Below are 25,198 nucleotides of genomic sequence, written 5' to 3'. Positions count from 1 at the left end.
GTTAAGTTTATGAACCTGTTGTAAAATTGGTGGTCGGTATACTTTGTAATAACTGGCCTGCTTTCAGCCATTTTTGAATTAGAAATTAATTTGCTTGTTTAGTTTTTGTTTAATAAACTTTTTATGAATGATAGATGAAATGTCTGTTCGAACTTTATAATCAAATGTGTCAAATTCTAGAGGATTAAGTGAGAATGTCATAAACCTTCACACACGGACACAGTCATACATAACAACTCAAATCACCCTTATATCCTTATATAAATTATAAATAGAAAACAAATCCAGACAATAGTAAACTCTATTTATCCGAAACCTAATACAGAACACGAACAATTTAAAAAATTACATACATAGGACAACCTAGTGAAAAAGTTTCAAAATATTTGTCAAAATGTGGTTTAAAAATAGCTTTCCGGACTAACAACACAATAGGAAAATATTTGAAAAGCAATAAAACGAAAAGTCTACGAACTACAGGTTGAAATGCGGATCTTGTCCTAAAATTTATATTGGACAAACAAAAAACGCATTAACGAACATGAAAGAGCGTTTAGAAACAATAGTCTGGATTCTAATTATGCTACACACTTAAATACAGAAAAACACATTTTTGACGACAATTTTGATATTTTGTGCATACAGTCACAAAAAGTAGAAAATTAAATTTATTGGAAGCAATGGAGATTAACAAAATGAGACATTCAAATGTATTGCTTAACGATCAATTAGATTTAAATACCTCTCCTTTATTAAACTGAAATTCTCACAAGAACATTAATTATGGTTTTATGGTCATTTTTCCGTATATATAGTAGCAGGTAGTTTGTAAATATTACATTTGATAAAGATACGGTGTTGTCGAAACAATTGTCATGTCAAAATATATAATTTCGTGAAAATCTGAACTTTTAGTTCTTATTTATTTTGATAAATGGATTTTCATCAAGTAAAAGCCACCTCAGTTCAATGACTGGACTAGCTTTGTACGACACGAGTTCTTGGAACGCAGATAAGTTCGTGCCACCATCGGGTTTAACCCATTCAGCTTGCTGGTCATAATAATGAAAATAAACCTAATATGTTCAAATACATTATTAACAGTTTAGTATAGTGACCAAATAATTATATTATACCAGAGATTTTTGAACTCTCGCCAACTTGACGAAATTTTAACTATTTTTTTTTATTTTTTAAACGGAACACCCTGTATTTAACTCATATCGCCTGTCTACTGGTTTTGTTAAGGTTTTTCCATACTACCAATGTAAGTTTCACTATCTATAAATTGAAAATCGTACATTTACATTTTTAATTTGAATATTCGATTTAATATGCTATTTGCTCAAAATAGAATATTAGGGAATAGGTGTTGTAAACGTTTGCAATGAGCGACTGCTTAGTAAATAAGTGACTTAAGTGAGACCGTTAGTTTTTGTCAAGATTTTTGCAAAACAACACGAATACATTACCACGCGGGGTTGGGAGCAATCGGATGTTCTCGGAGATATTACCCAGGGCTTGAATTTTGGCGTTTGTTTGTTTGACGGTCATTTGAATGTATTCGTGTTGTTTTGCAAAAATTGTACCAAAAACTAACGGTCGTAGAAAAAGTATAGTATGCAACACGTTCGGTAAGCTTTTTATGTCACTGTAAACCGTCTACAACAAAGGGAAAAGAAACGAGAGACAGGAAGTTTTGTCAAAATGTGAGTTACGATTTCTAGAGAAATGTTGAACTTTGTATTCATGATGGTATTGGTAGAATTCTTGAACAACCAATTACTCAGTTGCACTTTTCTATCTAAAACAAAACTGTTAAATTAATTTTTCTCCTCACTTCTGCAAAATACCTAATTATACTAGCATGCCGGAAGCGTGACTTTAGCACGTCAGTTTCTTGCTAACGGTTGTAGTATAGTATGCAACATGTTTCCTAAACTTTTTAAGTCACTAGTTTATTAAACACTCGCTCCGTTGCGCTCCGCTTGTGCCATATATACGCGTGACTCAAATACCATTTACCACACTTGTTGCATAATATACTATTATTATTTCCAACTGTATCTTTATTTCTCTGCGAATAATTAACAAATATCCTCTTTAACGACTTATTTTTGGCAAATAGAAACAAATAATAATGCATTTGACTATAATAAGGTCAATTTTTATATTATAAAATAAGTAGAGATCATAAGAAAAATGTTTTTTTTAAGAAATCTATTTTTCCCAGCAAGTTGGCAACTTCAAATTCAAAAGCAATGTAACACTTTATAGAAACCATTGAATATATTTTTAAAATATTTTATTTTATAGTGATTAATATTGCGCATATAGCTAGCCATTTTTTTACATTTAATTTTACCTAGGTGGGGCTTACTCACGATATCGATTTTCTCGAATTACTGGGTAATACATGGTAAACCAGGAGAGAATAGTTATCCCTCCTGAAAATTGCGGTCGCCAAATTCTAGCCGACCTTAAAAAGTTGACCGGCTGTAGACGTGTTAACGGTCACTTAATCCAAATGGACGAAAATAAATGGACAATGTAATATCCTCTCCTGGTTTTCTCTTTTGGGGGTCAACTAGGACCCAAGGACGGTACACGAATTTATTTCCGCCAGTTAGCGGGTGAAGAGATATAGCCGATCTATCGAAATAATTAAAAATGCAAATGTGTTAACATCGACCACCCCTAATATGAAACTCGGCTACCGCATCTCAAGGTACGGATCGGGTACGGACAACAGAAGTACGAAATCATAATTTATCACAGGTAAAATATTCTAGATAATCGACGTAATTTTGAAATTATCTCAGTAATTCTCTTAATGTAATTTGGATAAATTTATTGCTCCCAGATGATTCTTGGTGTAAAAGTTTGGCTGGTTCTTCCATTTGAGACAAGAGGTCATAGTTATATACGTGCTATCTAAAGATATTTCGACCGTGGGTAGGAAATCTTCTTGAACGTGGATTTTCAAAATTTGATGTAATGAACGGTAGATCTGAGTGAGTACAGTGTGGGATATGGTGCACCGGGTGACCATTAAGTTTATAGAATGGCCGCCGGGAGACGTATCGCATTCTTGAATGTTGTTCAAACATTTTCAGAAATATATTTCAATAACTCCAGAATGACTGGATGCATTTTGTCAAACTTGTAGTTATTGCAAAGGGTTATTTTTAGGCTATCAGCGCTGCCTTTATCAAATTGATTTAGATTGCTTATAGCGTCGCACGAATTTTTTTAAATCCAAGAATGCTTTGGAAAAAAAATAGCAAAAATTATAATGGTGGTGTTCGAGTTCCAATCATATTAGCATTGCAGCGATTGGTAGCTTATTTTTTCTGCCTTATTTATGGTAAAATACAGTTTTTACCTAGATGGAATTGATATGTTTATTTTCAAAATATTAAAAATGGTTTCTGTTAAAATCTATGCCGTGGAATATCTTGCATTATAGCGAAAAAATCTTAATGTTTTACTTCTATTATTGTTTTTCATTATTGTAAAATATTGCATTGAGTTGTTCAGTCAATGAAAAAAATTAACTATTATTGACATTTTAAATATAATGTTGGCGTTTAACAGTAAATTTGTATATTTACTAAAATAACAAATATGAATATTTACTAATAATTAAAATATTTTCAAAGATGGCGACATTATTTTGTTTTTATTTCTTTTGCGAGTTAGGAAAGATATATCAAATTGCGGTTTTCACTAGCGTGTCAGACTATTACTTAGCTACACTTTGATGCAATAAGACCGAAAATATAATTTTTATTTGTAGTGATGTCGCAAAACCCCCTCTAGCCGCGATATAAGCAATTGGAATCATTCCGCTCAGGGCAGCGTTGATAGTTTAAGAAGAGCCCTTTTCAACGAGTCCAAATTTGACAAAATGCGATCAGCCATTCTTAAGTTATTGACTTTTATTAACGAAAATGTTCGGACACCCCCTTCTGATGAAATAGGACCAAAAGTAACTAACCAAAACTATTCTATGGAAAAAATTCGAACTCGAGAATGCGATTACGCAACCTGATGCCGCTTTAGTAATATCTAAGTTTTTTGACACCAAGTCTCTACGACAATTACAAGATGCGGTCCAGTGCCATTCTTGAATGGCCACCTGGCACAGGGGGACTCGTTTATTATTGCTATTAATATTATTATTATATTATTTATTTATTATTACCTTTTTCCATAATCTATTATTTTTTTTTTAAATATTAAGTTCTTACGTTCTCTGAAATCATTTATTTGTATTTTCGTGAACTTTTTTGAATTCTTCGGAGAACTCTATACATATACATATATACATATATATATATATATATATATATATATATATATATATATATATATATATATATATATATATATATATATATATATATATATATATATATATATATATATATATATATATATATATATATATATATATATATATTCCATATATAATATTCTATACCTGTTTTTGATATATTTTGAAGTTTATATTAAAATTGACAGTTTGCAAGTCTAGATTTCTACAACTGAAAGCCTTTTTTAAACAATTGGAGTTGATTTTCTTATGTGCTTACCAGGCCTTATTTATAAGATTGTGGGTGCCATTTTTTAGTGCTCGATCATTTTGTTGTCTATCATATTTCGCCGTTGTCTTCCATTTAAAAAAAAATGGCATTTAAATTTGTAATGTTTGTTTTTGACACATACCACTACTACCGCTTCTATAAGAAAATCAACCCCATATTTGTAACACAAGCTTTCGGTGTAGGTTATGTATCTATAATATTGTGTAAGTATATTCTGAGACAAGGTATTATCCTGTAATTAATGGACCACATTATACATAAACCTATACCAGAGAGAAGGAAAAAAAACTCATCTACTTTCAAAGATCTGGTCTGGTCCTACTATGCATATCCCTGTCAAAATAAGTTTCATGCGTTATGCGTATAGCATGTCCAAATAGTTTAGTCTTTTGATTCCGCTATTTTAATTTTCGCTTGAAAGAAAAATTTTCAATATCGAACGATGTATAGTAACGCTAATACCAAATTTTTGAATTGATGGACTTCTTAGTAAAGTTGCACGCAAAGGTATTAATTTACAGTAGCCATGTTTCTGGTTTCTATATGAATAACAAACAATAAATCTTGAATTAATTCTTCAAATCCACCGCCTTAATTGAAAATTTCGAACTTTCTGGAGGAATCGTTTTCCATACAAACCAACTGATTAGAATAATGAAATTAAAACTTCATTATAATATAATTGAAGTTAAATAAACTCGGGCTTAATTAAATGTATTCGTTTGAAAGCCAAGTATTTGAAAGACCTTGTTTTGTTTGTATACCTATATTTCGAAATTGTTTGGAGTTCCGATTAAGCTCTAATGGATTTAACTGTTAAAATTTTGTAATGGGTTTCGCTTAAATAAGTTTCGTATACTAATTTTCTGTTCTGTACGTTCAAAAGTTTTGCCTTTCGGTTACCTAAACTGAAATTGTAATTTTACATAGTTTTCCAACTGGCTTTTGTCCAAAACAAAATTCGATGGACGCGCACAAATATTGAAAGCTCTAAAGGCAATGTATTTTTTAAATAAAGTAGTATTTTCGTATTTGTATTTTTAACACTTTTGTGCCAATTTGATTGTGTGTCAACTGGCTTATGAGTTCGCAAATAAAAATTAAAGTTGTTACAATTAAAATTCTGTTATGAAGAAAATAAATGTCCTAATATGCCTAATGCTATTCATAAAGTTGGCCTGTCCTAACATTTTACAGGGTGGGCAAAATTTCTAATTCATCTTTAAACTACCATTGTAGCTCGATTCATAACAAAAAATGTAATGGTATAAACCGCCGTTTCAGAGTTATAGGGCGCTTATCGAAAAAATTGTTGTAATTTTTTTGTGCTTGTGTAGAAATATTTTTGGTTTAATTAATAAACTAATTGTTTACTAGTTGTAGACAAATTCAAACAATACACTTTTGAAATTTATGTTAAAGGTTTAACCAAATCCTATAAAACGGAAATCACAATTTGACAGCTACTAGTACGCACTTGTTTTCTGTATTACATTCACGCACTGTTCGCCAAAACCTACTTGACCGTTCAAAACTTTTACATTTTTCGAAAGTTAATTTTGTAGACTTTTTAATTAATAAAAAATATAGGGTGTCCCATATGAAATATAGATTTTTCAGTTGATAGTAGTTTTAGAAGTTTATCAACAAATTTTCATAATTGAATAATTCACCGTGTGACTTTTATATAGCTAGGTCATTGCGTTTTCTGAAAAACTAAACTGCGATTTCAGAATGGGTCAAGCCTATATTTTTTGTTTGTCAGATTCTAAAACCCACTTAACATAGTACACGGTAAAAATTAGTTAATTTATTATTTAAAATTCTGTTAAATCGAAAAACATAACATCACCGTATTTTAAATCATTAGAAATCTGTTGTTCTGTATATCTACCACATGTGCATAAGTCATCTTGGAAAATGTTTAGCGGGTCATCTTTCTGTAAAACCTTCTTCAATAGCTTTATAATCGCGATTAAAGCATTAACAATTTCAACAATAAAGACTCGAAAGTATTGCGCCATTTCACTCAAAAATCCCGATATAATGGTTCTCTTTTTCAGGGCTGTCAGGTGACTTGCGCTTACCCTGATCTATGCAATTAACGTTCCACTGCTAATTAAATACCCTGTGTTGCAATTAAGTTAAAGTATGCAGGTACTTTCAAACAAACGACAGCTTATAGAAAAAATCTGGATTTTGCACTTCAAAAGATTTTTTGCGTCTGCCTTGCTTAATTCTGTATGCATGCACCGAATGTTCATTTAGCCCTTGTCACTACACTACAAAGGCAATTAGGGTTCATATATGCCATTAGGGGTTGCATTAATTCGAGAACTGGTCTATTTTTAGAGCGCGATTCGGGAGTGAAGAAATTATAAGGCCTAGGCCAAGCGGAACTCTGTTTGCATAGCACCTCATTATGATTTAAGTAGTGTACTCGCGTTTTTAAATCTGACAAAATTAATTTTTAATTAAGCTTCACTCCTTCTTGCCTAAGATTAAGCACTCGCAGCTAGGGAGTTCGATATTTTCAAATTTAATTTCATGAATTTAAAGTCAGGCAACTTGAAATTTACTATACTGGCTAGATTATTGTAACTAATAATAATAATAATCAACTTTATTCATAACAAACTATATTAATGTTAAAGAAAACGTATATATAATTCGAAGCCTAGTCTAAGTCTATTCAAACTTAATTGGTAAAACCATATCTTACCATACTAAAACCTATTTTATGTAGATAGAGCCTAAATAAATTTGAAATATGTGGCCCAAAAAAATATATAAACCTGTCATTGAATACTATGGCCCACATATTAAAAATCATAATAAACTTGAAAACTATGAATTTTTCAACTTTACGATTTATTAAATGCGGCAAAGAATTATTAAGTTGAATGTTGTTATAAGTAAAACATTTTTTATTTAAAGCTGTACCTATTACGCCAAAGAACTGAATAATATTGTATTTAAAGTTGTGTTATATTCGTTTTGTGTTCTGTTTATTGAAAAAAAGTTTATGAGTAAAATTATTGTTAGAATGGATCATCCAGAACCAAATACAAACATTAAAAAAGGCAGAGTGATATTGTTAGTACTGAAGCAACAGCGATCGTGTAAATTATATTTTTGTTCTTAATTTTTCGTTTAAATAATAATAAGTGAAATGTACTTACAAAACAGAACGTCTTATATATTCAGTAAAATGTAAATTAGAATTCAGCATGACACTGGGGTTACGTGCCCACTCACTATTTGTTTCCTTCCCAAAATGCACCATCCACCATAACTTTTCGTGACCTTCAAAAAATATGAGATATAACAAGGATTTAATGATACCTAAGTTTGAATAATAAGAGACGTATCAAATGCCTGTGAGTAATCAAGCAAGTACGATATCTGGACCGCGGTCAAAATTTTTTGAGATCGCTGGAAAGATTTCTATAATGCGTAGATCGTGTAGAGTTACTGATGTTTTGGTTTTCGGTAGGGCAATTCCGATTCCCATCCTTCAGCTTTAAGAAAAGTAGTTTTGTTCAGCTATTCATGGTATGAGTAACGTAGTGTATCATATGAAATTCTTTTGATTTTTGCAAAATAAAAACTTTTTTAGATAGACTAGACTTTAAATTGCTGGAAGTCCAAACGAATGCAGAAGCAAAAATATCAGCTACAAGCCTACACATTTATTTTTATGACATAAAAACAAACTAAACAAATCTAAATTCATTCGAAAAAAATTTATGCTTATCTCATTATTGTTTAAATACGATACGATTGAGCCAATCCGATAGTTTAGATTATATATATGCATACTGTGATTAGATTCTCGTCTATAACACAAAGCCTCAAAACTGAGGTTTTCCAAATCCGATGGTAAAAGATATGCGGTTGCATAGGATCGAATCCATCCAAACCCAATAAATTAGAGTATTGAATTTCTCGCATCCGTTCGAAACATTATTCCTATTTGTTAATAACATAATTTCAGATCCAATGCAGTTGGATCCATTGCGGCTAGACGCATCGAAAAGCGCCATTATAGACATACCCGTTTATTATGGAATGACACCTTATCTCGATAGCTTTAAAATATACCAAAAAAGCTGAAAGACAAAAGTTATTTGGATGCACTTTTACCTTTCAAATAATAAATTGTTACATGAACAAGTAACAACTTTCTTATTTTAAATTTATTTAATTTAAATTCTAGACATACTTCATATATGATATCCAATATGTTTGTAACATATTTTGAATGTTATGTCAGAAGTAACCTTTGCAGAATTAAATATATGTATCGATTTCTTCGACTGAAAGCCTTATGATATATATTTAGAGTTGATTTTCTTTAGTAGCTAGTGTTGATATATAAAAAATTTAATAATATACACATACTGAAAAAAATGATTATATTTTTTTCGTATTCAGCATTTTAAAAAAGGTTCATGCTATTCACAACCAATAATGAAACAACACCTCCTATTTACTGTCTTTTGACAATTTTTATACTCATATTTAGTAATTAAGTTATAAACCCAAATATTATTTAAATTGTTTAATTTCTAAGAATGAAATAAATTTATCAAAAAACATTTTGACATTTGCCTAAAAATATGCAGATGGAAAAATCACTTTTTAATAATATAATTAAGTAATGGTATAATATTATGCAATGCAACGTCGAACTCATTTACCAGTAGAATGTCTGCTTGCATGGAAAAACTTTACGACGAAAAAACCTCTGGATAATAAACAGTTTGTGTTTATCTGTGAGATTTTACATTCGAATAGGTACAAATGACAGTACCAGGTACAAATGTTCTTGACCCTTCACACAAGCTAATCAAAATACGTGAACAGCTTCCGTTGGGACAGCTGACGAGAGAGTTGAAGCAGTATATACTCTTTCTAGTGCATTAAGCAGTCGGTTGCTCGTCTTAATCTGCCCAAAATGTACATCTTAACCAAACAGATTAAAAGTGGCTTTACTTGCTACATACTGGAAGACAGAAACTTCATAAGTAGCGCGGAAGTTGCAAACCATTGCCTTCCCGCTCAAACGATATCAAGAGTTTGGTATATGCGAGACATTTTGCTTTATAAATATATATCAACAGAAAAAAATAGACATTAAAAAAAAACACTTTGTATTTTTGACATTTACTCTCATACCGTATATGAAAGTAGTTTTCATACACTACATATCCAATAAATTGTTCTATATTAAATAAATATGTAACATCTTAGATTAGGTTTTTAGGTTATTTTTTAGAGTTTGGTTAGTTTTGATTAGCTTCGTTACTGGCCACGACTGCTATGATCACTCGGTCATTTACAAATATAGTTCAACATTTTCTTTATAACCTGGAGGATGCCTTAATTAAAAGAGACTGGACGGATCCATTACCTTCGGACGGGAATGGAAACGACAATTGGAACACTATTGAAAAGTCTTTAGCCGATAGCAAAACACGGCCTCCCCCGCTACCACCGCGGACCATCCGGGCCCATCCGGCCTCCATACCGGCGTGAACAGGAAAAAATGACGGGACCGACAACGATTATAACTTTAAAACATTCACTGAACACTAAAAACCCTAAATCCACACAGTGGAAACCGAATTTAAAAGTTTTGGGGAAGATTACAAGGGATTCTATTGGGAGCAAACGGAGGTTAACCGCCATGTGCAATGCTCACGACGAACCCAGCAGTTAGGTTAGGTTGTAGTAACCTCCTCCTCCTTTACTCCTATTGGCCAAGACTACCAGGGTCACTCGGCCACTTACAAATATAATTCGACAATATTCTTTATAACCCTGGAGGGTACCTTAATTAAAAGGGACCGATCCATCACCCTTTTCCCGCTTTTCCCGCGAACCTTCCGGGCCCATCCGGACTCTAGTAACTTTGTAACTAGGGTAGTGTAACTAGTAACCTTGTTCTTATTTGTGGAGAATCTTGTTGTAACTTGAAAATCGGGCATAATGTTGGATTCCAACAAACATCCGTGAATTAATTTAGCAGTAATTTAACATTAACCTTAATATTAAGTAAACAACGGTTGAAGGGTGACATTTAGTGAATTAATTATTATTAATTATTATTATAGTAAATAATCGGCCTCTACAGAAAATAGTAAATAATCCAAAAATTCTTTTTCAGTTATACGCATTCGATTTTGGGGTTATAAATTCAGCCCAATTTGAAACATCACATATGCGCAGATTTGATCTCACCTGAGAAATTAATGAAAAGTTAAAAGTTGGTTAACTTTTGAGTGTTCATGTTAATAGTTTCATGCAATCATTTAACTTTTTGCTCTAACTTTGAAATTAGTGTTAATGTTAATGAATACTTATGTGAATCCAGTATAACATATAGTACAATCAACAAGGACCAAAGCTGTGACTCTTGCGTCTGCGTTAAAATTTACCCTGGGATCCCAGGACTCGAATGAACTAAATGCCGTTATAAAACTGGTGAAAGGATTGTTAGTCGAAATTTTAGTTCTCCCATAACGATCCATTTCTCTTATATTTCTCTTTATATGAATAATATTATTATAATATACTTATTGTATCAGCTATTATTATAATACGATAGCGAATGGTACATATTGTAAATACTCCCCCTTTCAAAATCATTTCTTATTCTTTGTTAAAAAAAAGGTGATACGTTTACCTAAAAACATTCGCTGTCGAAAAAAACAGCGGTGTACTTTAACCGAATTTTCTTACCTTCTTATCAAAAGTGCCATAATTCAAAAACGCATATATATTCGTAAAAACGGTCACAGACATGCTTCAGAAATTTATTGCCTTCGCCTCTGGCAACTTCTGTATGTCAGAAACAGAAAATTTATTGCCACGAAGTTACTTAAGCGAAAAAGCCTTTACGGAAAAGTGTGCCGCGTAATTTAGTTTGACTCGGTACATTGTTTTGCGTTTTACGGGTAAATTTTATTGAACTGCGATAAGTTTGAAAAGTCAGAATTGCACATTGTGCGCACTATAACTTCACCACTCTAACTAGTTAGTAGTTTTAGTTGATCTTGATTGTAGGCAGAGGGAGAAACTTGACAAAAAGAAAGTTTTATGACTCAATACTGCGGCATTATATTAATTTCGCAAGTTTTACAAACTTCTTTAAACCAGTTTGAAATAAAATCTATTTTATTTACGTAATATATTATTTCAGAAAAAAATGTGGAGTTGAATAAATTTATATACGTATAACTAATGTGGCGTTTGCCAAACTTGTTGTATAATTAAAACCAACCCAATTTCTAAATAAAACTGTTCAAAAGTTATAAAGATTTCCCACCTTGCTGTGAAGAACATTATTGGATTTAAGATTTTCCAAGACAAACCCTTACATATGACAACGTGTGAATTTTTAATAAATGTTATTTTTTCTTCCAATCTAATGTATTAATTTAATAAATTAATTAGGAGCATTGTATGATTTTTTGGAGAAATCAACAAATCAAGGTCCACTACGAAAGATGAAAGTCTTACACCATCCAATGTGGAGCATATCCTGCACTTGTTATAAATAGTTGAAAGAATTGAGCGTAACCCTTAAAAAGGGGAATTATCGCTAACGTTTAGGAATGTTAACTAACAATTTCTACAAACGCAAAACCTAAGAACAAACACCAGATTGTTCGTTTACGAAAATTTAATTTCCTGCAATGAATTTTTTAGATCGGTTTCCAGTTGTTGCTTACATTGTTGCAAAGTATCAATTTTTTTCTGAAATTAGCAGTAAAAAACATAGCTATAGCTATAATATTAGGTGCTGCTTCTTGCTTCATCTGACATTACCAGATCTGTTTCCAATTAATTTCTAAGCGATTCACACACAATCACAACGCTTTACGAATTTTTGTAACAGATGTTTTGCTATTTATTCTTAATAGTTAAAAATTTTACCGTAACGACCGAGGATGGCTCGGTTGGTAAGGCGTTAGACCTGCCAACTCGACTTGCCGAAGGTTGTGATTCGATTCCTACCGAGAGCCTTGGATGTTGGTGCGTGAAAAAATTGTTATCGGTAAATTTTTCTCTAGTTTAATGACTGAATCTCGAGAATTATGTGCTATTAATGACAATGTACACGATATAGTTAACTGTATTTAGTTTTAATTGGTTGGCTTACTCATGAGAATCGAACATATCGCTTAATGGGCTAGGATTGCGTGTAACGTTTGCGTCTTGAGCACGCTTTCGTTCGGGGACCGTGAGCATGCAGGGTAGGAAAATGAGTGTTATTACGAAAAGCACACGGAGAGGATTTTATGCAAAACGAGCACTTAAAAATTCTCTTACCAGCTTTCGTTATAGCTGGGCACGCTATTCGGAAATTAGACTATTTCGTTTTTAATTCATGGTAACTCACTATGAATGGCTAATAAGAATAGCTCGATGTAAATATTAGCGGAAGAATAACTACAATGTAATTGGATTTAAGGGAAGATATAATACGTACTTATTATATTGAACTAAAGAGGGTGAAACGCATAGTTTCATTGTTATATCTAAGTTTTGCAAATTTATCAGGAGAATGTAGGTGCCGGCAATTAACACATCTAAAGCAAAATTAACACAAACTTGCTGCTTATTTATATTTGCGTAAAATACTTTCCTTCGGTGAATAAAGTATTGGTAGAATATTTTTCCTAAATAACATAGTACGCCACTGTAGTTTTAGGATAACAATTTTTATATTATCTACCTGATTTTTTCGTAAAGTAAATAAAAAAATAGTTCCATTTGTAAAAAAGAAATTCGACAGCGAGTACAATATTTTTCTTTTTTTTAATTATTTCAAATTAATTTAAATCTCACATTTATGAACAATAATAATAGCCCATCAGGCATGATTTTTGTATTGCAATTAGTTGTAGTTCTCTTCTCGGTTCCGAACCGTCCTAAGTTTATAAAAATATTTACTTTGTGATCTCTCTCTCTCTCTCTCTCTCTCTCTCTCTCTCTCTCTCTCTCTCTCTCTCTCTCTCACTCTCTCTCTCTCACTCTCTCTCTCTCTCACTCTCTCTCTCTCGAACTCTCTCTCTCTCGCACTCTCTCTCTCTCGCACTCTCTCTCTCTCGCACTCTCTCTCTCTCGCACTCTCTCTCTCTCGCACTCTCTCTCTCTCTCTCTCTCTCTCTCTCTCTCTCGCACTCTCTCTCTCTCTCTCTCTCTCTCTCTCTCTCTCTCTCTCTCTCTCTCACTCGCATTCTCTCTCTTTTTCTCTCTCTCTCGCACTCTCTTTCTCTCTCTCTCTCTCTCTCGCACTTTATCTCTCTCTCTCTCTCGCACTTTATCTCTCTCTCTCGCACTTTCTCTCTCTCTCTCTCTCTTTCTCTCTCTCTCTCTTTCTCTCTTTCTCTCTCTCTCTCTTTCTCTCACTGTCTCTCTCTCCCTCTTGCCTAAACGTTTTAATCAGGCTCTAGATCTGTTTTTAAAAAATTAATGGGAAGAAAAATGTATAAAAATAAGTAAACAACACTACAGAACAGATATTTCCTTGTTAACTTGTTAACACAGCGGCTAAAAATCTAGGTATCAAATTTGAACTACATCAAAACTAAAACCTTAACCAACACAGACAAGAAAATTGGACAAGAAGGAAACATAGGAAACCAAATAGCAGAAATTAAGACGCCTATTAGTTTTTCATGGTCAGCATTTGGCATATGTAGCAAAACCAACCTGAATGTTCAGCTAATACAATGCCTTGTTGTCGGACATTTTTATCTAATAAATTTTTATCTTTATAAATTTGTTCCTTGTCTATGAAACCTAGTTTTCTGAAAAATTAATTAGGCATAGTATTGTAATAAAGAACTATTTGTTTCTTGCTTTGCTTTCTGGTTATAATTGCTGTTTCAACATCAAGATATCGGTGTGATGTCAAACATTCAATTACTTTTTTCTTATTTCGTAGAATCATTTTCTAAATGGTATTGATTTTCTAGATATTGAAAAAAAATATCTATATTTTGCAAATGGCTATGACATTATAATAAAAGACCTTATTTATTTATTTATTTTTTTGCCGAACTTTATATACGATAGGACAGAATGGGTGAATATTGATGGTTTTTTTTTAAGTTTTTAGTGGTTGAGACAATCGATTGTGACTGCTTGCAATTCGTATAATCGATATGGAATAACATTTTCTTAGTTATGAAATTTTTTAGCGAAAAAGGGATTTTATTTACTTAAAAACATTTTTAAATAGTTGCTTAGTTATTTGTTGTTGTTTCTCTTCATTGTTTTTGTTTTGTTGGTTGTTGTTTTATATAGGGATAATAATACCTGTACGTCTTTTTCAATTAATTAATTTTAGGTGTTTGTATTTTTTCTCCTAGTCCTTATTTAATAAAATTAATTTTATCTATGCCAAAATTAAGTGGCGTTCTTCCCTGCAGACGGTGTCATTGAACATTTTAAATGTATTTGCACTGCCTAGAGGAACTAACGGAAATGTTCGTTTGAAAACCTGACTGGAGCTAGTAAAACATCTTTTCGTTGCTGCTGCGTAAGTAATTTAAAAGCGCTGGAGGGAAATTAAAGCACCTCATAAGTATAATTAAAGTGAGGCTTACCTAGAGCATAGTCACGCAATAAAGAAGATTACATCGTGGTCGTGTAAATAACTTGGGCAGTGTTTCTAAAACTTTCGCCAGGTATCATAAAATTTAAATGATGGCGTTATTATAAAAATCTACTAAATTTACTGACTCTGACGCTGACTTGTAAAGTGATTTTAGTGAGTTTATCATTATATTATATGTGTATATATTTTTCCAACTTTCCAACTAACCAAAAAAAAAACAATTATGCACTGACCATGCATGTGTCACTTGTTTTTGGTCGATATTAGCTACTGATGCAATTTTGACTTTCGTCACTTGGTGATCGAAAAAATATTTTACTTGCAAGTAGCAATAAAATATATAGCTTAGTCCGGAAGTTTTTAATACAATTTCTGTTATAACTAACTATTATAACTAATTTTTCAAAAATATATTGACAAATAAATTAGTAACAAACCAGAAAAATATTTCTAAAATGTTTTTATTTCTAATTGTAATTATTTAAAAATTGTACACCAAAATTATGTCCCTATATCAAAATAGAAAGAAATGAAATTGCCATTTTTATTTGTTTTATTTTTTATAATTGGTTATAAAAGTCGATTTCCAATATTCATTTTGTTTCCAATTTGTTTCATGATATATTATACTGAGGTTATCGTGGCAAAGAAATTTATGTTTATTATAATATAAGTCGAAACATCAAATCTTAGATCTGGAAAAGTAAATATGCCCTATAGTACACCTGTATCGATCGCATTTCTATTTTTTTTGTTCTAAAAACAACAGGATATGGTTTGTACCAAACACTGTAAATCGATTATCTGTGATTGTAAATTCAAGTACCCTCAATCGTCAAAAATTTCCTGCCGACCTTGAAAACGAGTTCGAATGATTTTTCCTAAACAGACCTTTTACTCTTTTTATCTCTTTACTTGGTTCCCGCGGGCTACATGATAAGGTATTATTTTTATGAGTATTGTCAGTGTAATTATCGATATTTATTCATCAGTCGGAATATTATTGTAAATGTAATGTTTTTAGATTTTACAAATAAGGATTTGTTTCTGCAGTGTTAGCGCCAAATATAAAAAATAGTTGTAATTTTCATCGCCTAATGTTTTCGTATACTTTGACTGGAGGTGCTTTGTAATAAAAAAAAAACTATTTACTCTAATATGTTTATTAAATTGGATATTTCGTTTTTGATTCTGTTGGAAGCCACTTTAGTCCATTCTTTATTCTGTAATGGAGGGACATATACACGATTTGTAAACACGTAGGACGCAAATAAATCTCGAAAAATTTCAGCAAATTTTTCTTTGATAATTTAAAATGATTTTTAGTCGATGCAGTAAATTTAAATTGTATCCTACTTGAAATAACACATGCTCTAAAAAATCAGATTTTGGTTGATTATTTTTCAGTTTAATGTTTTAATAATTATAGCTGAAATTGAGTGTTTCACCTTTATTTATTAGATTGTAAAAATTATAACTATATTGTTTGGCAAATTACATTTACATTTATATAAAACTTAGAAAAACACGAAGAATCAAATACTACAATAATAATAATAAAAGTAATAAAATAATCCATGATAATAAAAAATATGTATAAACTTTATAATGATATTATCATCGTGTAGTATATCTTTTCATAATTTATTATAAAATAATTTGTAAAATTATTGACGTAACCTGTCCGGAAAGTAAGTTCCATAACACGTCTGTTGACAACCGATCCTTAAAAGGTAAACGAAATCAATAAGATGATCCCAAACAGCTAATGAGAAGAGGAAGTCTTAATCGGGGTCAAATTGACTCTAGTAGGGAGTCCGTTAATTTATAGCGACTCCCTAACGGAGTCAGGTTGACTCCCTTTGAGGGATTACTGCGCATCGTCACAAATGAAGAAAAACTCTTGTGTTATATGTCACCAGACACCCTGTAAAAATTTATTTACCACAATAAGACATTAACATTCCTATTGTATTCCCATTTGTTTATTATTTCACTCGAATGTTAAATTATATTTTGAAATATATCTCATCTAAATAACTATAAAGTAAATAAATGTTTATAACGGGAAAAAATTGGTTATTTAAATTTATATCAAATTCAAAAAATAAACAATTTTGCGACCTGTGCATTAATTATTTAGGTACTGAACGAAATACTTTTCATGACATAAAAGTAAGGCTTGAAAGGCATTTTTAGTCAAACAAATCGTTAAAAAATATTCAACTAAGTTATTCCTACCGATACAGATAAACTTTTCCGTCATTGTATTAAATAATTTTAATTAAAGAAAAACGTCAATATAAAAGACGTATGAAAACATTAACTTTTTTTTGGTATCAAAATTTAGTATTTAGCAAAAGAACTACACTAAAACATGTAATCAAAACTTCGATCAATTTTGCTGTCCAAATTGTATGTGGCCCATTCAAGTTTGTTCTATTTTTTTATCAATTTTTCATAAATTTTATTTCTCAAATTAAGTCAAAGTGCTGAACAAAGTTCGATGAGGTGGTCGAGTTTCGCATACTTTTTTTTTGACCGTATTCTTTTTTTCTATTTAATGACGCACAATTGCCTTTCTTCTTGCAGTATAACATAAAGAAAAAGGAGGAAGTTGTCGACCCGATCGTAGAAGAACCAAATCCATTAATGCGGAAAAAGAAAACACCAGAGGAGCTTGCGCGAGAAGCGGAAGCGGAAGACGAGGACGAACTGACAAGTGAGTGCGTAGCAGCGTTTAGGCGACTCCGTAAAAGCTGTACTGTCATTTAAACGACAAAATGTCCAAATTTTTAAGCCCAATTTCAAGCACCGACTCAAGGAAGCACTCGTTTTATGTACATTATTATTTTATTCAGTTTCAGCTTTGGGAAGTACATTAGTTTTTGCAAGCGTCCATATGTTCCAGTAGTGATTTTTTAATTTGTTTTTATGCACAATTTGCTAGAAATGCAACCTTCGTTTACAGTTTTATGTTTAATGTATGAAAACTAGGAAATTAATTCCATTTTGTGCGGCCATCTTTTTTCTTATCTCGGCCACTAAAAAATGTCTTTATTATTGATCTGTACCATGAATTACTTATAATTTTTAGTTGTTCCATTTGTAGCGTAAATATCGTATTTTGATCATAGAACCAATAATAAAGATATTTGGTTGTTCTATTAATATAATTAGTATTATATACAATTAAAATAGGAATTTTTTAAGTCAGATTGCTATTTATCTGCTTTGAACAAATTACATTAAATATCGACGCTTGAGCTTAAACCATCTCAACTTTCATTATGACATGAGTATACTGTTCTACATAGGAACTTGCAATTCTCATAAATATTAATGATTTGCAAATATTATCAACGTGCAAATTTTTTTTAGATAAACATATTAAAAGATGAAAAAAATATGCCATTCGGATATTCGTAAGGTACTAATATAACATTAAACTGTTATTCAATTCCAACGAATTGCTGGAGACTGTCAACCAGACAATCACTCTTTAGAAGTACCCCGACCAAGTAGATTTTTTAACCGTAATATACGATATAAATGTACATGTTTTTATGCTAAGTGGATAATGCGATTTAAAGAAAACTTCTTATTAAGGCGCTTGTATAATACCAAAATTTACTTTAAATTTTTCACCCAGCTTCTGTTAGTGTAAAAATTAATTTCCCCAATTTTAAGCAACATGTCCGGAACGTATCTCTTACTCTCTTTGAAATAAAAAATATTTTTTATTTTATTATATATATATATATATATATATATATATATATATATATATATATATATATATATATATATATATATATATATATATATATATATATACATATGATTTGATTGAAACGGTTTTCAAAAATCATATCAAATCAGTGTCATAGGTTTAGGCCCCTTCATTTTTAGACACTTCATTCAATTTTAAAATTTCAAAAAGCATATGTGAAATTTATTAGAAAACCAAAATAAACTTAACCGTTTAAATTAAGCAAGATATTGCCATTTTTTGTACCTATTAAGCGCCTTCTCTTACATCACGGTGTAAAATTTAAAGTTGGTCTGTTGTTCTAATTTTTAGGAATTGCTATTAAAAAGAAATATTGTGTTTTTAGAATCGACTATTGAATCAACAAATATATTGCGTTACAAATTCTAAATCGCTTGACAATACATCATTAAAAATAAACTCAGGTCGTCTATAGGAAAAACCGCTATTTTGATGGAAGGTGTCTCGCCCTACATTTTGGCATATTGTTTTAAAATCAGCAAAAGAAAGTTTTCAATTTAAAAAAAAAGAGTGAAATGAATTAAAAATATAATAAAAAAACATATAATTAACCCAACAATTAAATTTACTACAGTCCTTCAAAAGTTCAAACCCTTTGCATGACCTATGTTGAGGACGCTATGAATAGTGCGAAAACTTGGATCTTTTGCTTTTGATAGTGCTTTGAGGCTAGGAATTATTAAATAAAACATATTTTGTTAGCACTTGTATAACATTTCCACTTAATTGTAGTCAAAATAGAATAAGTTTCAAAAAATCTCATTAACTGCCGTTCAGATTCGTTTAAACTGCACTATGAATTTTTACATTTACATAAAATTAAGTTTTTGATCCTATTATTGTTATGTTACGTAAACTTTGGTTTTAACATTTTTATGTAAAATTGGGTAGATAAAAAAATAAATACGAAAATCGACATATTCACATATATTGGTCTTTTATAAAATATAACTACGTTATTGCCAAAAGTGACTCAATGTGTTATGCTGTATATCACGCTGTTCTTTGTCTCTTTGGAAAAAAGTTTGAAAATTTTCAAGTATCTCAAGAAAAGCTTTTCCCCTCAGTTTCAGTGAATTGTGCTTTTGGGTTTTCACAAAACTTATTTGCCTTACCAAGCAAAGCTAAAATTTGATTGACTAAAATTAATCCAGTATAAAATCCAGATATTCTTGAAATATTCGCGCTTTTGTCAGACTTTTGTCCATCTTTCTAAAATTATGGAATGACTCAATGTGTTATGCTGTCTATAATAGGAATGACGTCAAAAATGCTTATTTACTATATTTTTAGTACCGCTCTATTTTCATGGTATGCCGATCATGCTTGTTGTTAATAAGCTCAAATTTGACGGGCCGCTGTTATTTAGTTTGTTAAATGTTTCTTAGTGTACACACCCATATACTAAACACACATTTTATAGTATCGTTTTGTGTAGGTATTTTTCACATTTTTGTTGTTTATTATTTTGCACTTGTCTGTATTAGCTATACTTTATTTTAATAAACCATTATGTTTTTAGTTTTGTTTTATTCTTAGTTATTTTTATTTTATCTACTTGTGGGGTAAGTACACATTGTTTTACTCAGCGTGATGATACTAATCGATTCAAAAATAACGTTCTTTATTTAATTTGGTTAGAATCTGTACTTCCAAGAAGAAAGATATAAATTTGTCTCTATTTTGTGGGATACCTAGTAATTTACAACGAATTAAGTATAATCATTTACAAATTTTAAAATGTTAAAAGAATAAGCTGTCTTAAATTTTTTGAGGAATCAATAAGACATTTTTTATTTAAAAAGACGGATTTGTTTGTTTGATTGTTTGCGAACTTGGAATGTAGGCCAAAATGTGTGTCAAGAGAATACTTGCTATCACAAGAAAAGTAATAGATCTACGGACTACCCTTCTTATGGAGGCATAATCGGAATCCTGATAATGCTTGCCGAAAATTTTTTTTCTCTCTTCGTTGTGTCTTAGGTCAAAATGGACGAAAAATGTTTTTAAACTTTCTACTTTTACTAGTAAAAAGCAACGCATTTTAAGAGTTTTACGGTATTAACATATTATTCCAATCTCTTAAGTCGATTCTTTAAGTATAACATGATTTTTTCATTATGACATTATTATTATTATTATGTTGCGAAAACCTGTTTAAAATCATGAAGTCGTACCGTCAAATAGTCTTAATAAAATTTTATTTCTTTTCCTGTATCCCACTTATCAAGTACAGAGTGACGTTTATCTTGGGATTCCACTTTATCTGAAGTACTACAAATTTGTAGTAATCATTTGGCATATCACAAATTAGATTTTTAAAATTTATTAATATATTATATATATATATATATATATATATATATATATATATATATATATATATATATATATATATATATATATATATATATATATATCGAGTTGAAGGTTACAAATAAAATGAAAAACAATGTAATATCACTCACGTGAAGACACCGACTGTAAATTCCATACAACTTCTCAATGATCCGCTGAGATGTTATGGCAATATTCATTCCTCTGTTATATTTTGGCATTATAAGAGGCTCATAAGGCTACTTTATTTAAATCTGACAGAAAAAAAATAGAGAAAAATATCTTTAAACAAAGTAAAAACCGTCTAAATAAATTTTATTGAGTTCTTTAGGAACTATTGATGAAAATTTGTTCAGTTAAAAAATTAGGTTTAGATGCTATTTAATTTTGATTAATTGATGATAAATTGTCCACAAGTAATTCTGGTTTAGATACGAAATAATTTGATAAATTATGATCTCTATTTTATCGACCTCAGAGTACTGACCGCTTGGAAGAAAGCAAATTATACACACAATCATTGCCACTACATTACTCTGAAGCTGGGTTTTCTATTTACCTTAACCAATAGATAAATACGTAGGAATAACCACGGACGGAAATGTCAGTGAAATAATGTTACTTCTTTTATTTTTCTTCTAATATTTGGTGCAACTTTTCTTAAATTATTGTGAAAAACGTTTTTGCGCAGCGCTGTTCCCTTTGTAAATACGTTTATGTGCATTTTTTCAGAACTCAAGAACACGATAGAGTCGAGCGTAAATGAGCTCAGGTCTCAACTCGAAAGTAAATGTGTAATGCAATGAACATGGGGACGACCGCAAGGCGCTGGCCCCCTTCTAGGCTTTACACCACCTTAGGAATGCGATAGTTTTTTTTCTGCTTAAAACCACAATGACGAAAAATCTGCTTTCGCGCCATCGTCTCATTCGAGGTTTAAACAGAAAAAAGCCGGTATTTATCTGGAACATTTTGTTAATTTAGTTGGTAGAAGTAACACCTGTGATGTTTATAACTTATTTCGTGTAGGTAGCTATGTGTTTTGCGACCTTGAAAAGGGAAATGACAAGATAGCTGTGAACAACACAACCCCCCCGCCTTAGTGTTTTTTAGTTAGGGTGTCCTGAGTATGGTGAAAATTCTAAACCCGTAATTAAATATACAGTTTGCCAATATACCAAATATAGAGACCAAATTAAATATAAACCCTCCGTTCAAATCGACAAAAATCGATCTCAGATTCGTAGTTTACCATTATACTTTACCATAATGTTAATATGGCCGGCAACCATAACTTTAGACCTAGATAAAATGAATTTTAACTCTCATTGCCGAAACCTAAAAGTTTCTGGAGGACGCGCCAGAATAATTTAGAAAGGGTTGACGTAATTCGATATGAACGAGACACATTTTGTTGTAAAAGTCAAACCCTTATCAATGCCGCGTTTAAATTTAATTAACCCATTTGAACTAGTAGTATGACGTTTACAAAAAGTTGTGTGGCGTTTGCGACTCGTTAAAGAAAATGTTTGTACCTGAGTTTTGTTAATTCTTACATTGTAAAGAGTGCTCATTACAAAGAACAAAGGACATCCATAAGTGACAGAAAACAATACGTTAGCAGAGTTTGTTTTCCTTACATTTCACTTCTAGAACCATGTTCTGAGAGCTAACGCAAATTGTAAACGATTATCGTCTTTAACTTCACTGAGTGCCAACTTGACTCGAATAAATTTGACAAAAAGTTCCTATTATTCGTATGCAAAATTCCTCTACATCTTTAACTTAGCTCGAATATTTTCCATCCAAGCGCAAACGCAACCAAAACTGCTGTAAGCGCTAGTACATCGTTGTGGCCACGCAGATACAAATCCTCACCAAAAAAAGAGACTGCGATAAACAATTGACAAGTAACAAATCTATTATGATGACCTGATCAATTGTTTAAATAAATGTTGTCATAATACTTTTGTCGTAGCGTTTAAACATTGTTACCAGGTTTTGTAAGTAGATGAAAATATAGTTTTTAACCTATTTTTATGTATCGCCAAAATAGTGAAAATTTTAAGAAAGCGTGAAATTGAACCTTGTTTTTTTCATTTTTCAACTTTTGACACTAATACTTTTCGAGCGACTATCCTTCACTTTCCTTATTGCACAACGCATTGTGATTGGTCATCCAAATTCCTTGGCAGCTCTCGTTGTTGTTTGTCTATAAAAAAAAGGACAGTGTTGGGAAATACGTTAATTCAATTCAATTACGGTTTCCATGACTACTATTGCGTGTTATTTTTTTCTAGACAGATAACGTACAATTAGATGTTTCACGTGCTTGAGTAACTCAAATCCTTATAACTATGAATATTTGTTTATTGTTATAATTTTCATAGTAACTATATGGGGCTGTAAATGTGGTGTAAAATTTAATTTTACTTCTCGAATTGATTTTCCTTCCGCTTGGTTATAATTGTCGTTGTTCAATTATACATGATTACAGTCATTACCTACACTACGTATTTCCATATGTTTATTCATCTACTTTATATTCAACTCGTACACAATAAATTTCGTTGGTTAGTTGCATGTTATATTTGTTCTCTGTTCATTGTTTCCTGTCTCTTTGACACCCCCCCAATTTATACCGTTCAAAAATCTAACATGGCATACACTGTAACGTGATTTTTCAATGAAATTTGTATTTTTTTTAACGACCTACAAAATGCAATCGGGCAAAAAATGTAAAGCTGTAAGTAATCTTTTTTTACTAAGAAAAGTTTTTTCTTGTTATGGAATTCACGCAAATCTTAGCCTCTTTGACCGATTGCGAATACTCAGCGAATTAAAAACACGGCACATGATTTGACTAGGAGGCTGGCTTCTTATGTTTTTCGCGCTTGTTATGCGACCAAAGCAGACTGACGGACGAATCTATCTCTGAGCATGCCAATTTTTCCCATAACCGGCTTAAGTTTAAAACAATTTAGGTAACTTAACAGAGTATCTCCACAGAAACTGTCATCCATTAATTATTGGTTAGTTGCTTCAACATAGTAAGCATACCAGACTGACATTAAGTTATTTTGTTGTTTTCGTCAGTTTTTTGGAGTTTTATATTTTAGCAATGAATGTCGAGATATCTATATTGCCAATTATATCGTATCTTTTGCATAAAGTTATGGATTTTTCGAATTTTAAAATGTAGGTATTCCTGAGTAAAGTTTATTCGTATAAATAAATTTGTAGGAAAGTTTTCGTGTTGTGGTTTTCCTTAGGTAAGTAAGTTCTCTGCTACCTTTTTCCAAAAAATGTATTAAAGTTTTAACGTTAAAATTTTCAAATTAGCAATACCCTATATATACCTATGCTTAATATTGTATCTGTTAAATGCTGTTTATAAAAAAATATTTCGAGATATTTGGCAATACATTTCGATATTCATTCATTTAAGAAGGAAGTAATAACAATGTCGCCAAATATTTTTTACTTTGGCAGAAAAGCTCGAAACCGTCGGTTTTATTAATTTAGTCAACCTTCAACCGATACATTAAAAACGTTTGTCTCACGAACACATATCAACATCAACAGAGAATCTGCTTGGAATATTTGTTAAACTGCTGTTGCCGGAGACCAAATTCGAATGAGTACAAAATATCAAAAATGTGACCGAACATTCTCGACTCTCCTATGCTGCAAATATAGACACCACGTTCTACCCACATTCTAACGATTATAATTACACGTGTACTTTCTACTATATTTTTTGTATTATATCAAACTCTAATAAACACTAAGAAAACGTAGAGCCGAACATTTCAGAATAAT

At 31.2% G+C, this 25,198-nt stretch overlaps 1 protein-coding gene across 7 annotated transcripts in view; it reads left to right on the top strand.

The window, feature by feature from the left end:
• LOC132702990 (complexin) overlaps positions 1 to 24,933 on the top strand; it is a 444,845-nt gene extending 419,912 nt beyond the window's left edge. For all 7 annotated transcript variants that reach the window (XM_060671970.1, XM_060671968.1, XM_060671967.1 and 4 more), the window contains 2 exons: positions 17,839 to 17,968; positions 22,109 to 24,933. In XM_060671970.1, coding sequence (XP_060527953.1) covers positions 17,839 to 17,968; positions 22,109 to 22,182 — 204 coding nt within the window. In that variant the 3' untranslated portion in view covers positions 22,183 to 24,933. The remainder of the gene's footprint in view (positions 1 to 17,838; positions 17,969 to 22,108) is intronic.
• Positions 24,934 to 25,198: the final 265 nt, after the last annotated feature.

This window comes from Cylas formicarius, unplaced genomic scaffold, assembly GCF_029955315.1.
Source record: "Cylas formicarius isolate icCylForm1 unplaced genomic scaffold, icCylForm1.1 PGA_scaffold_6__28_contigs__length_40554024, whole genome shotgun sequence".
NCBI lineage: Eukaryota > Metazoa > Arthropoda > Insecta > Coleoptera > Brentidae > Cylas > Cylas formicarius.
Note: the sequence above shows the minus strand (reverse complement) of the source record. Positions and strands in the feature narration are given on the sequence as shown.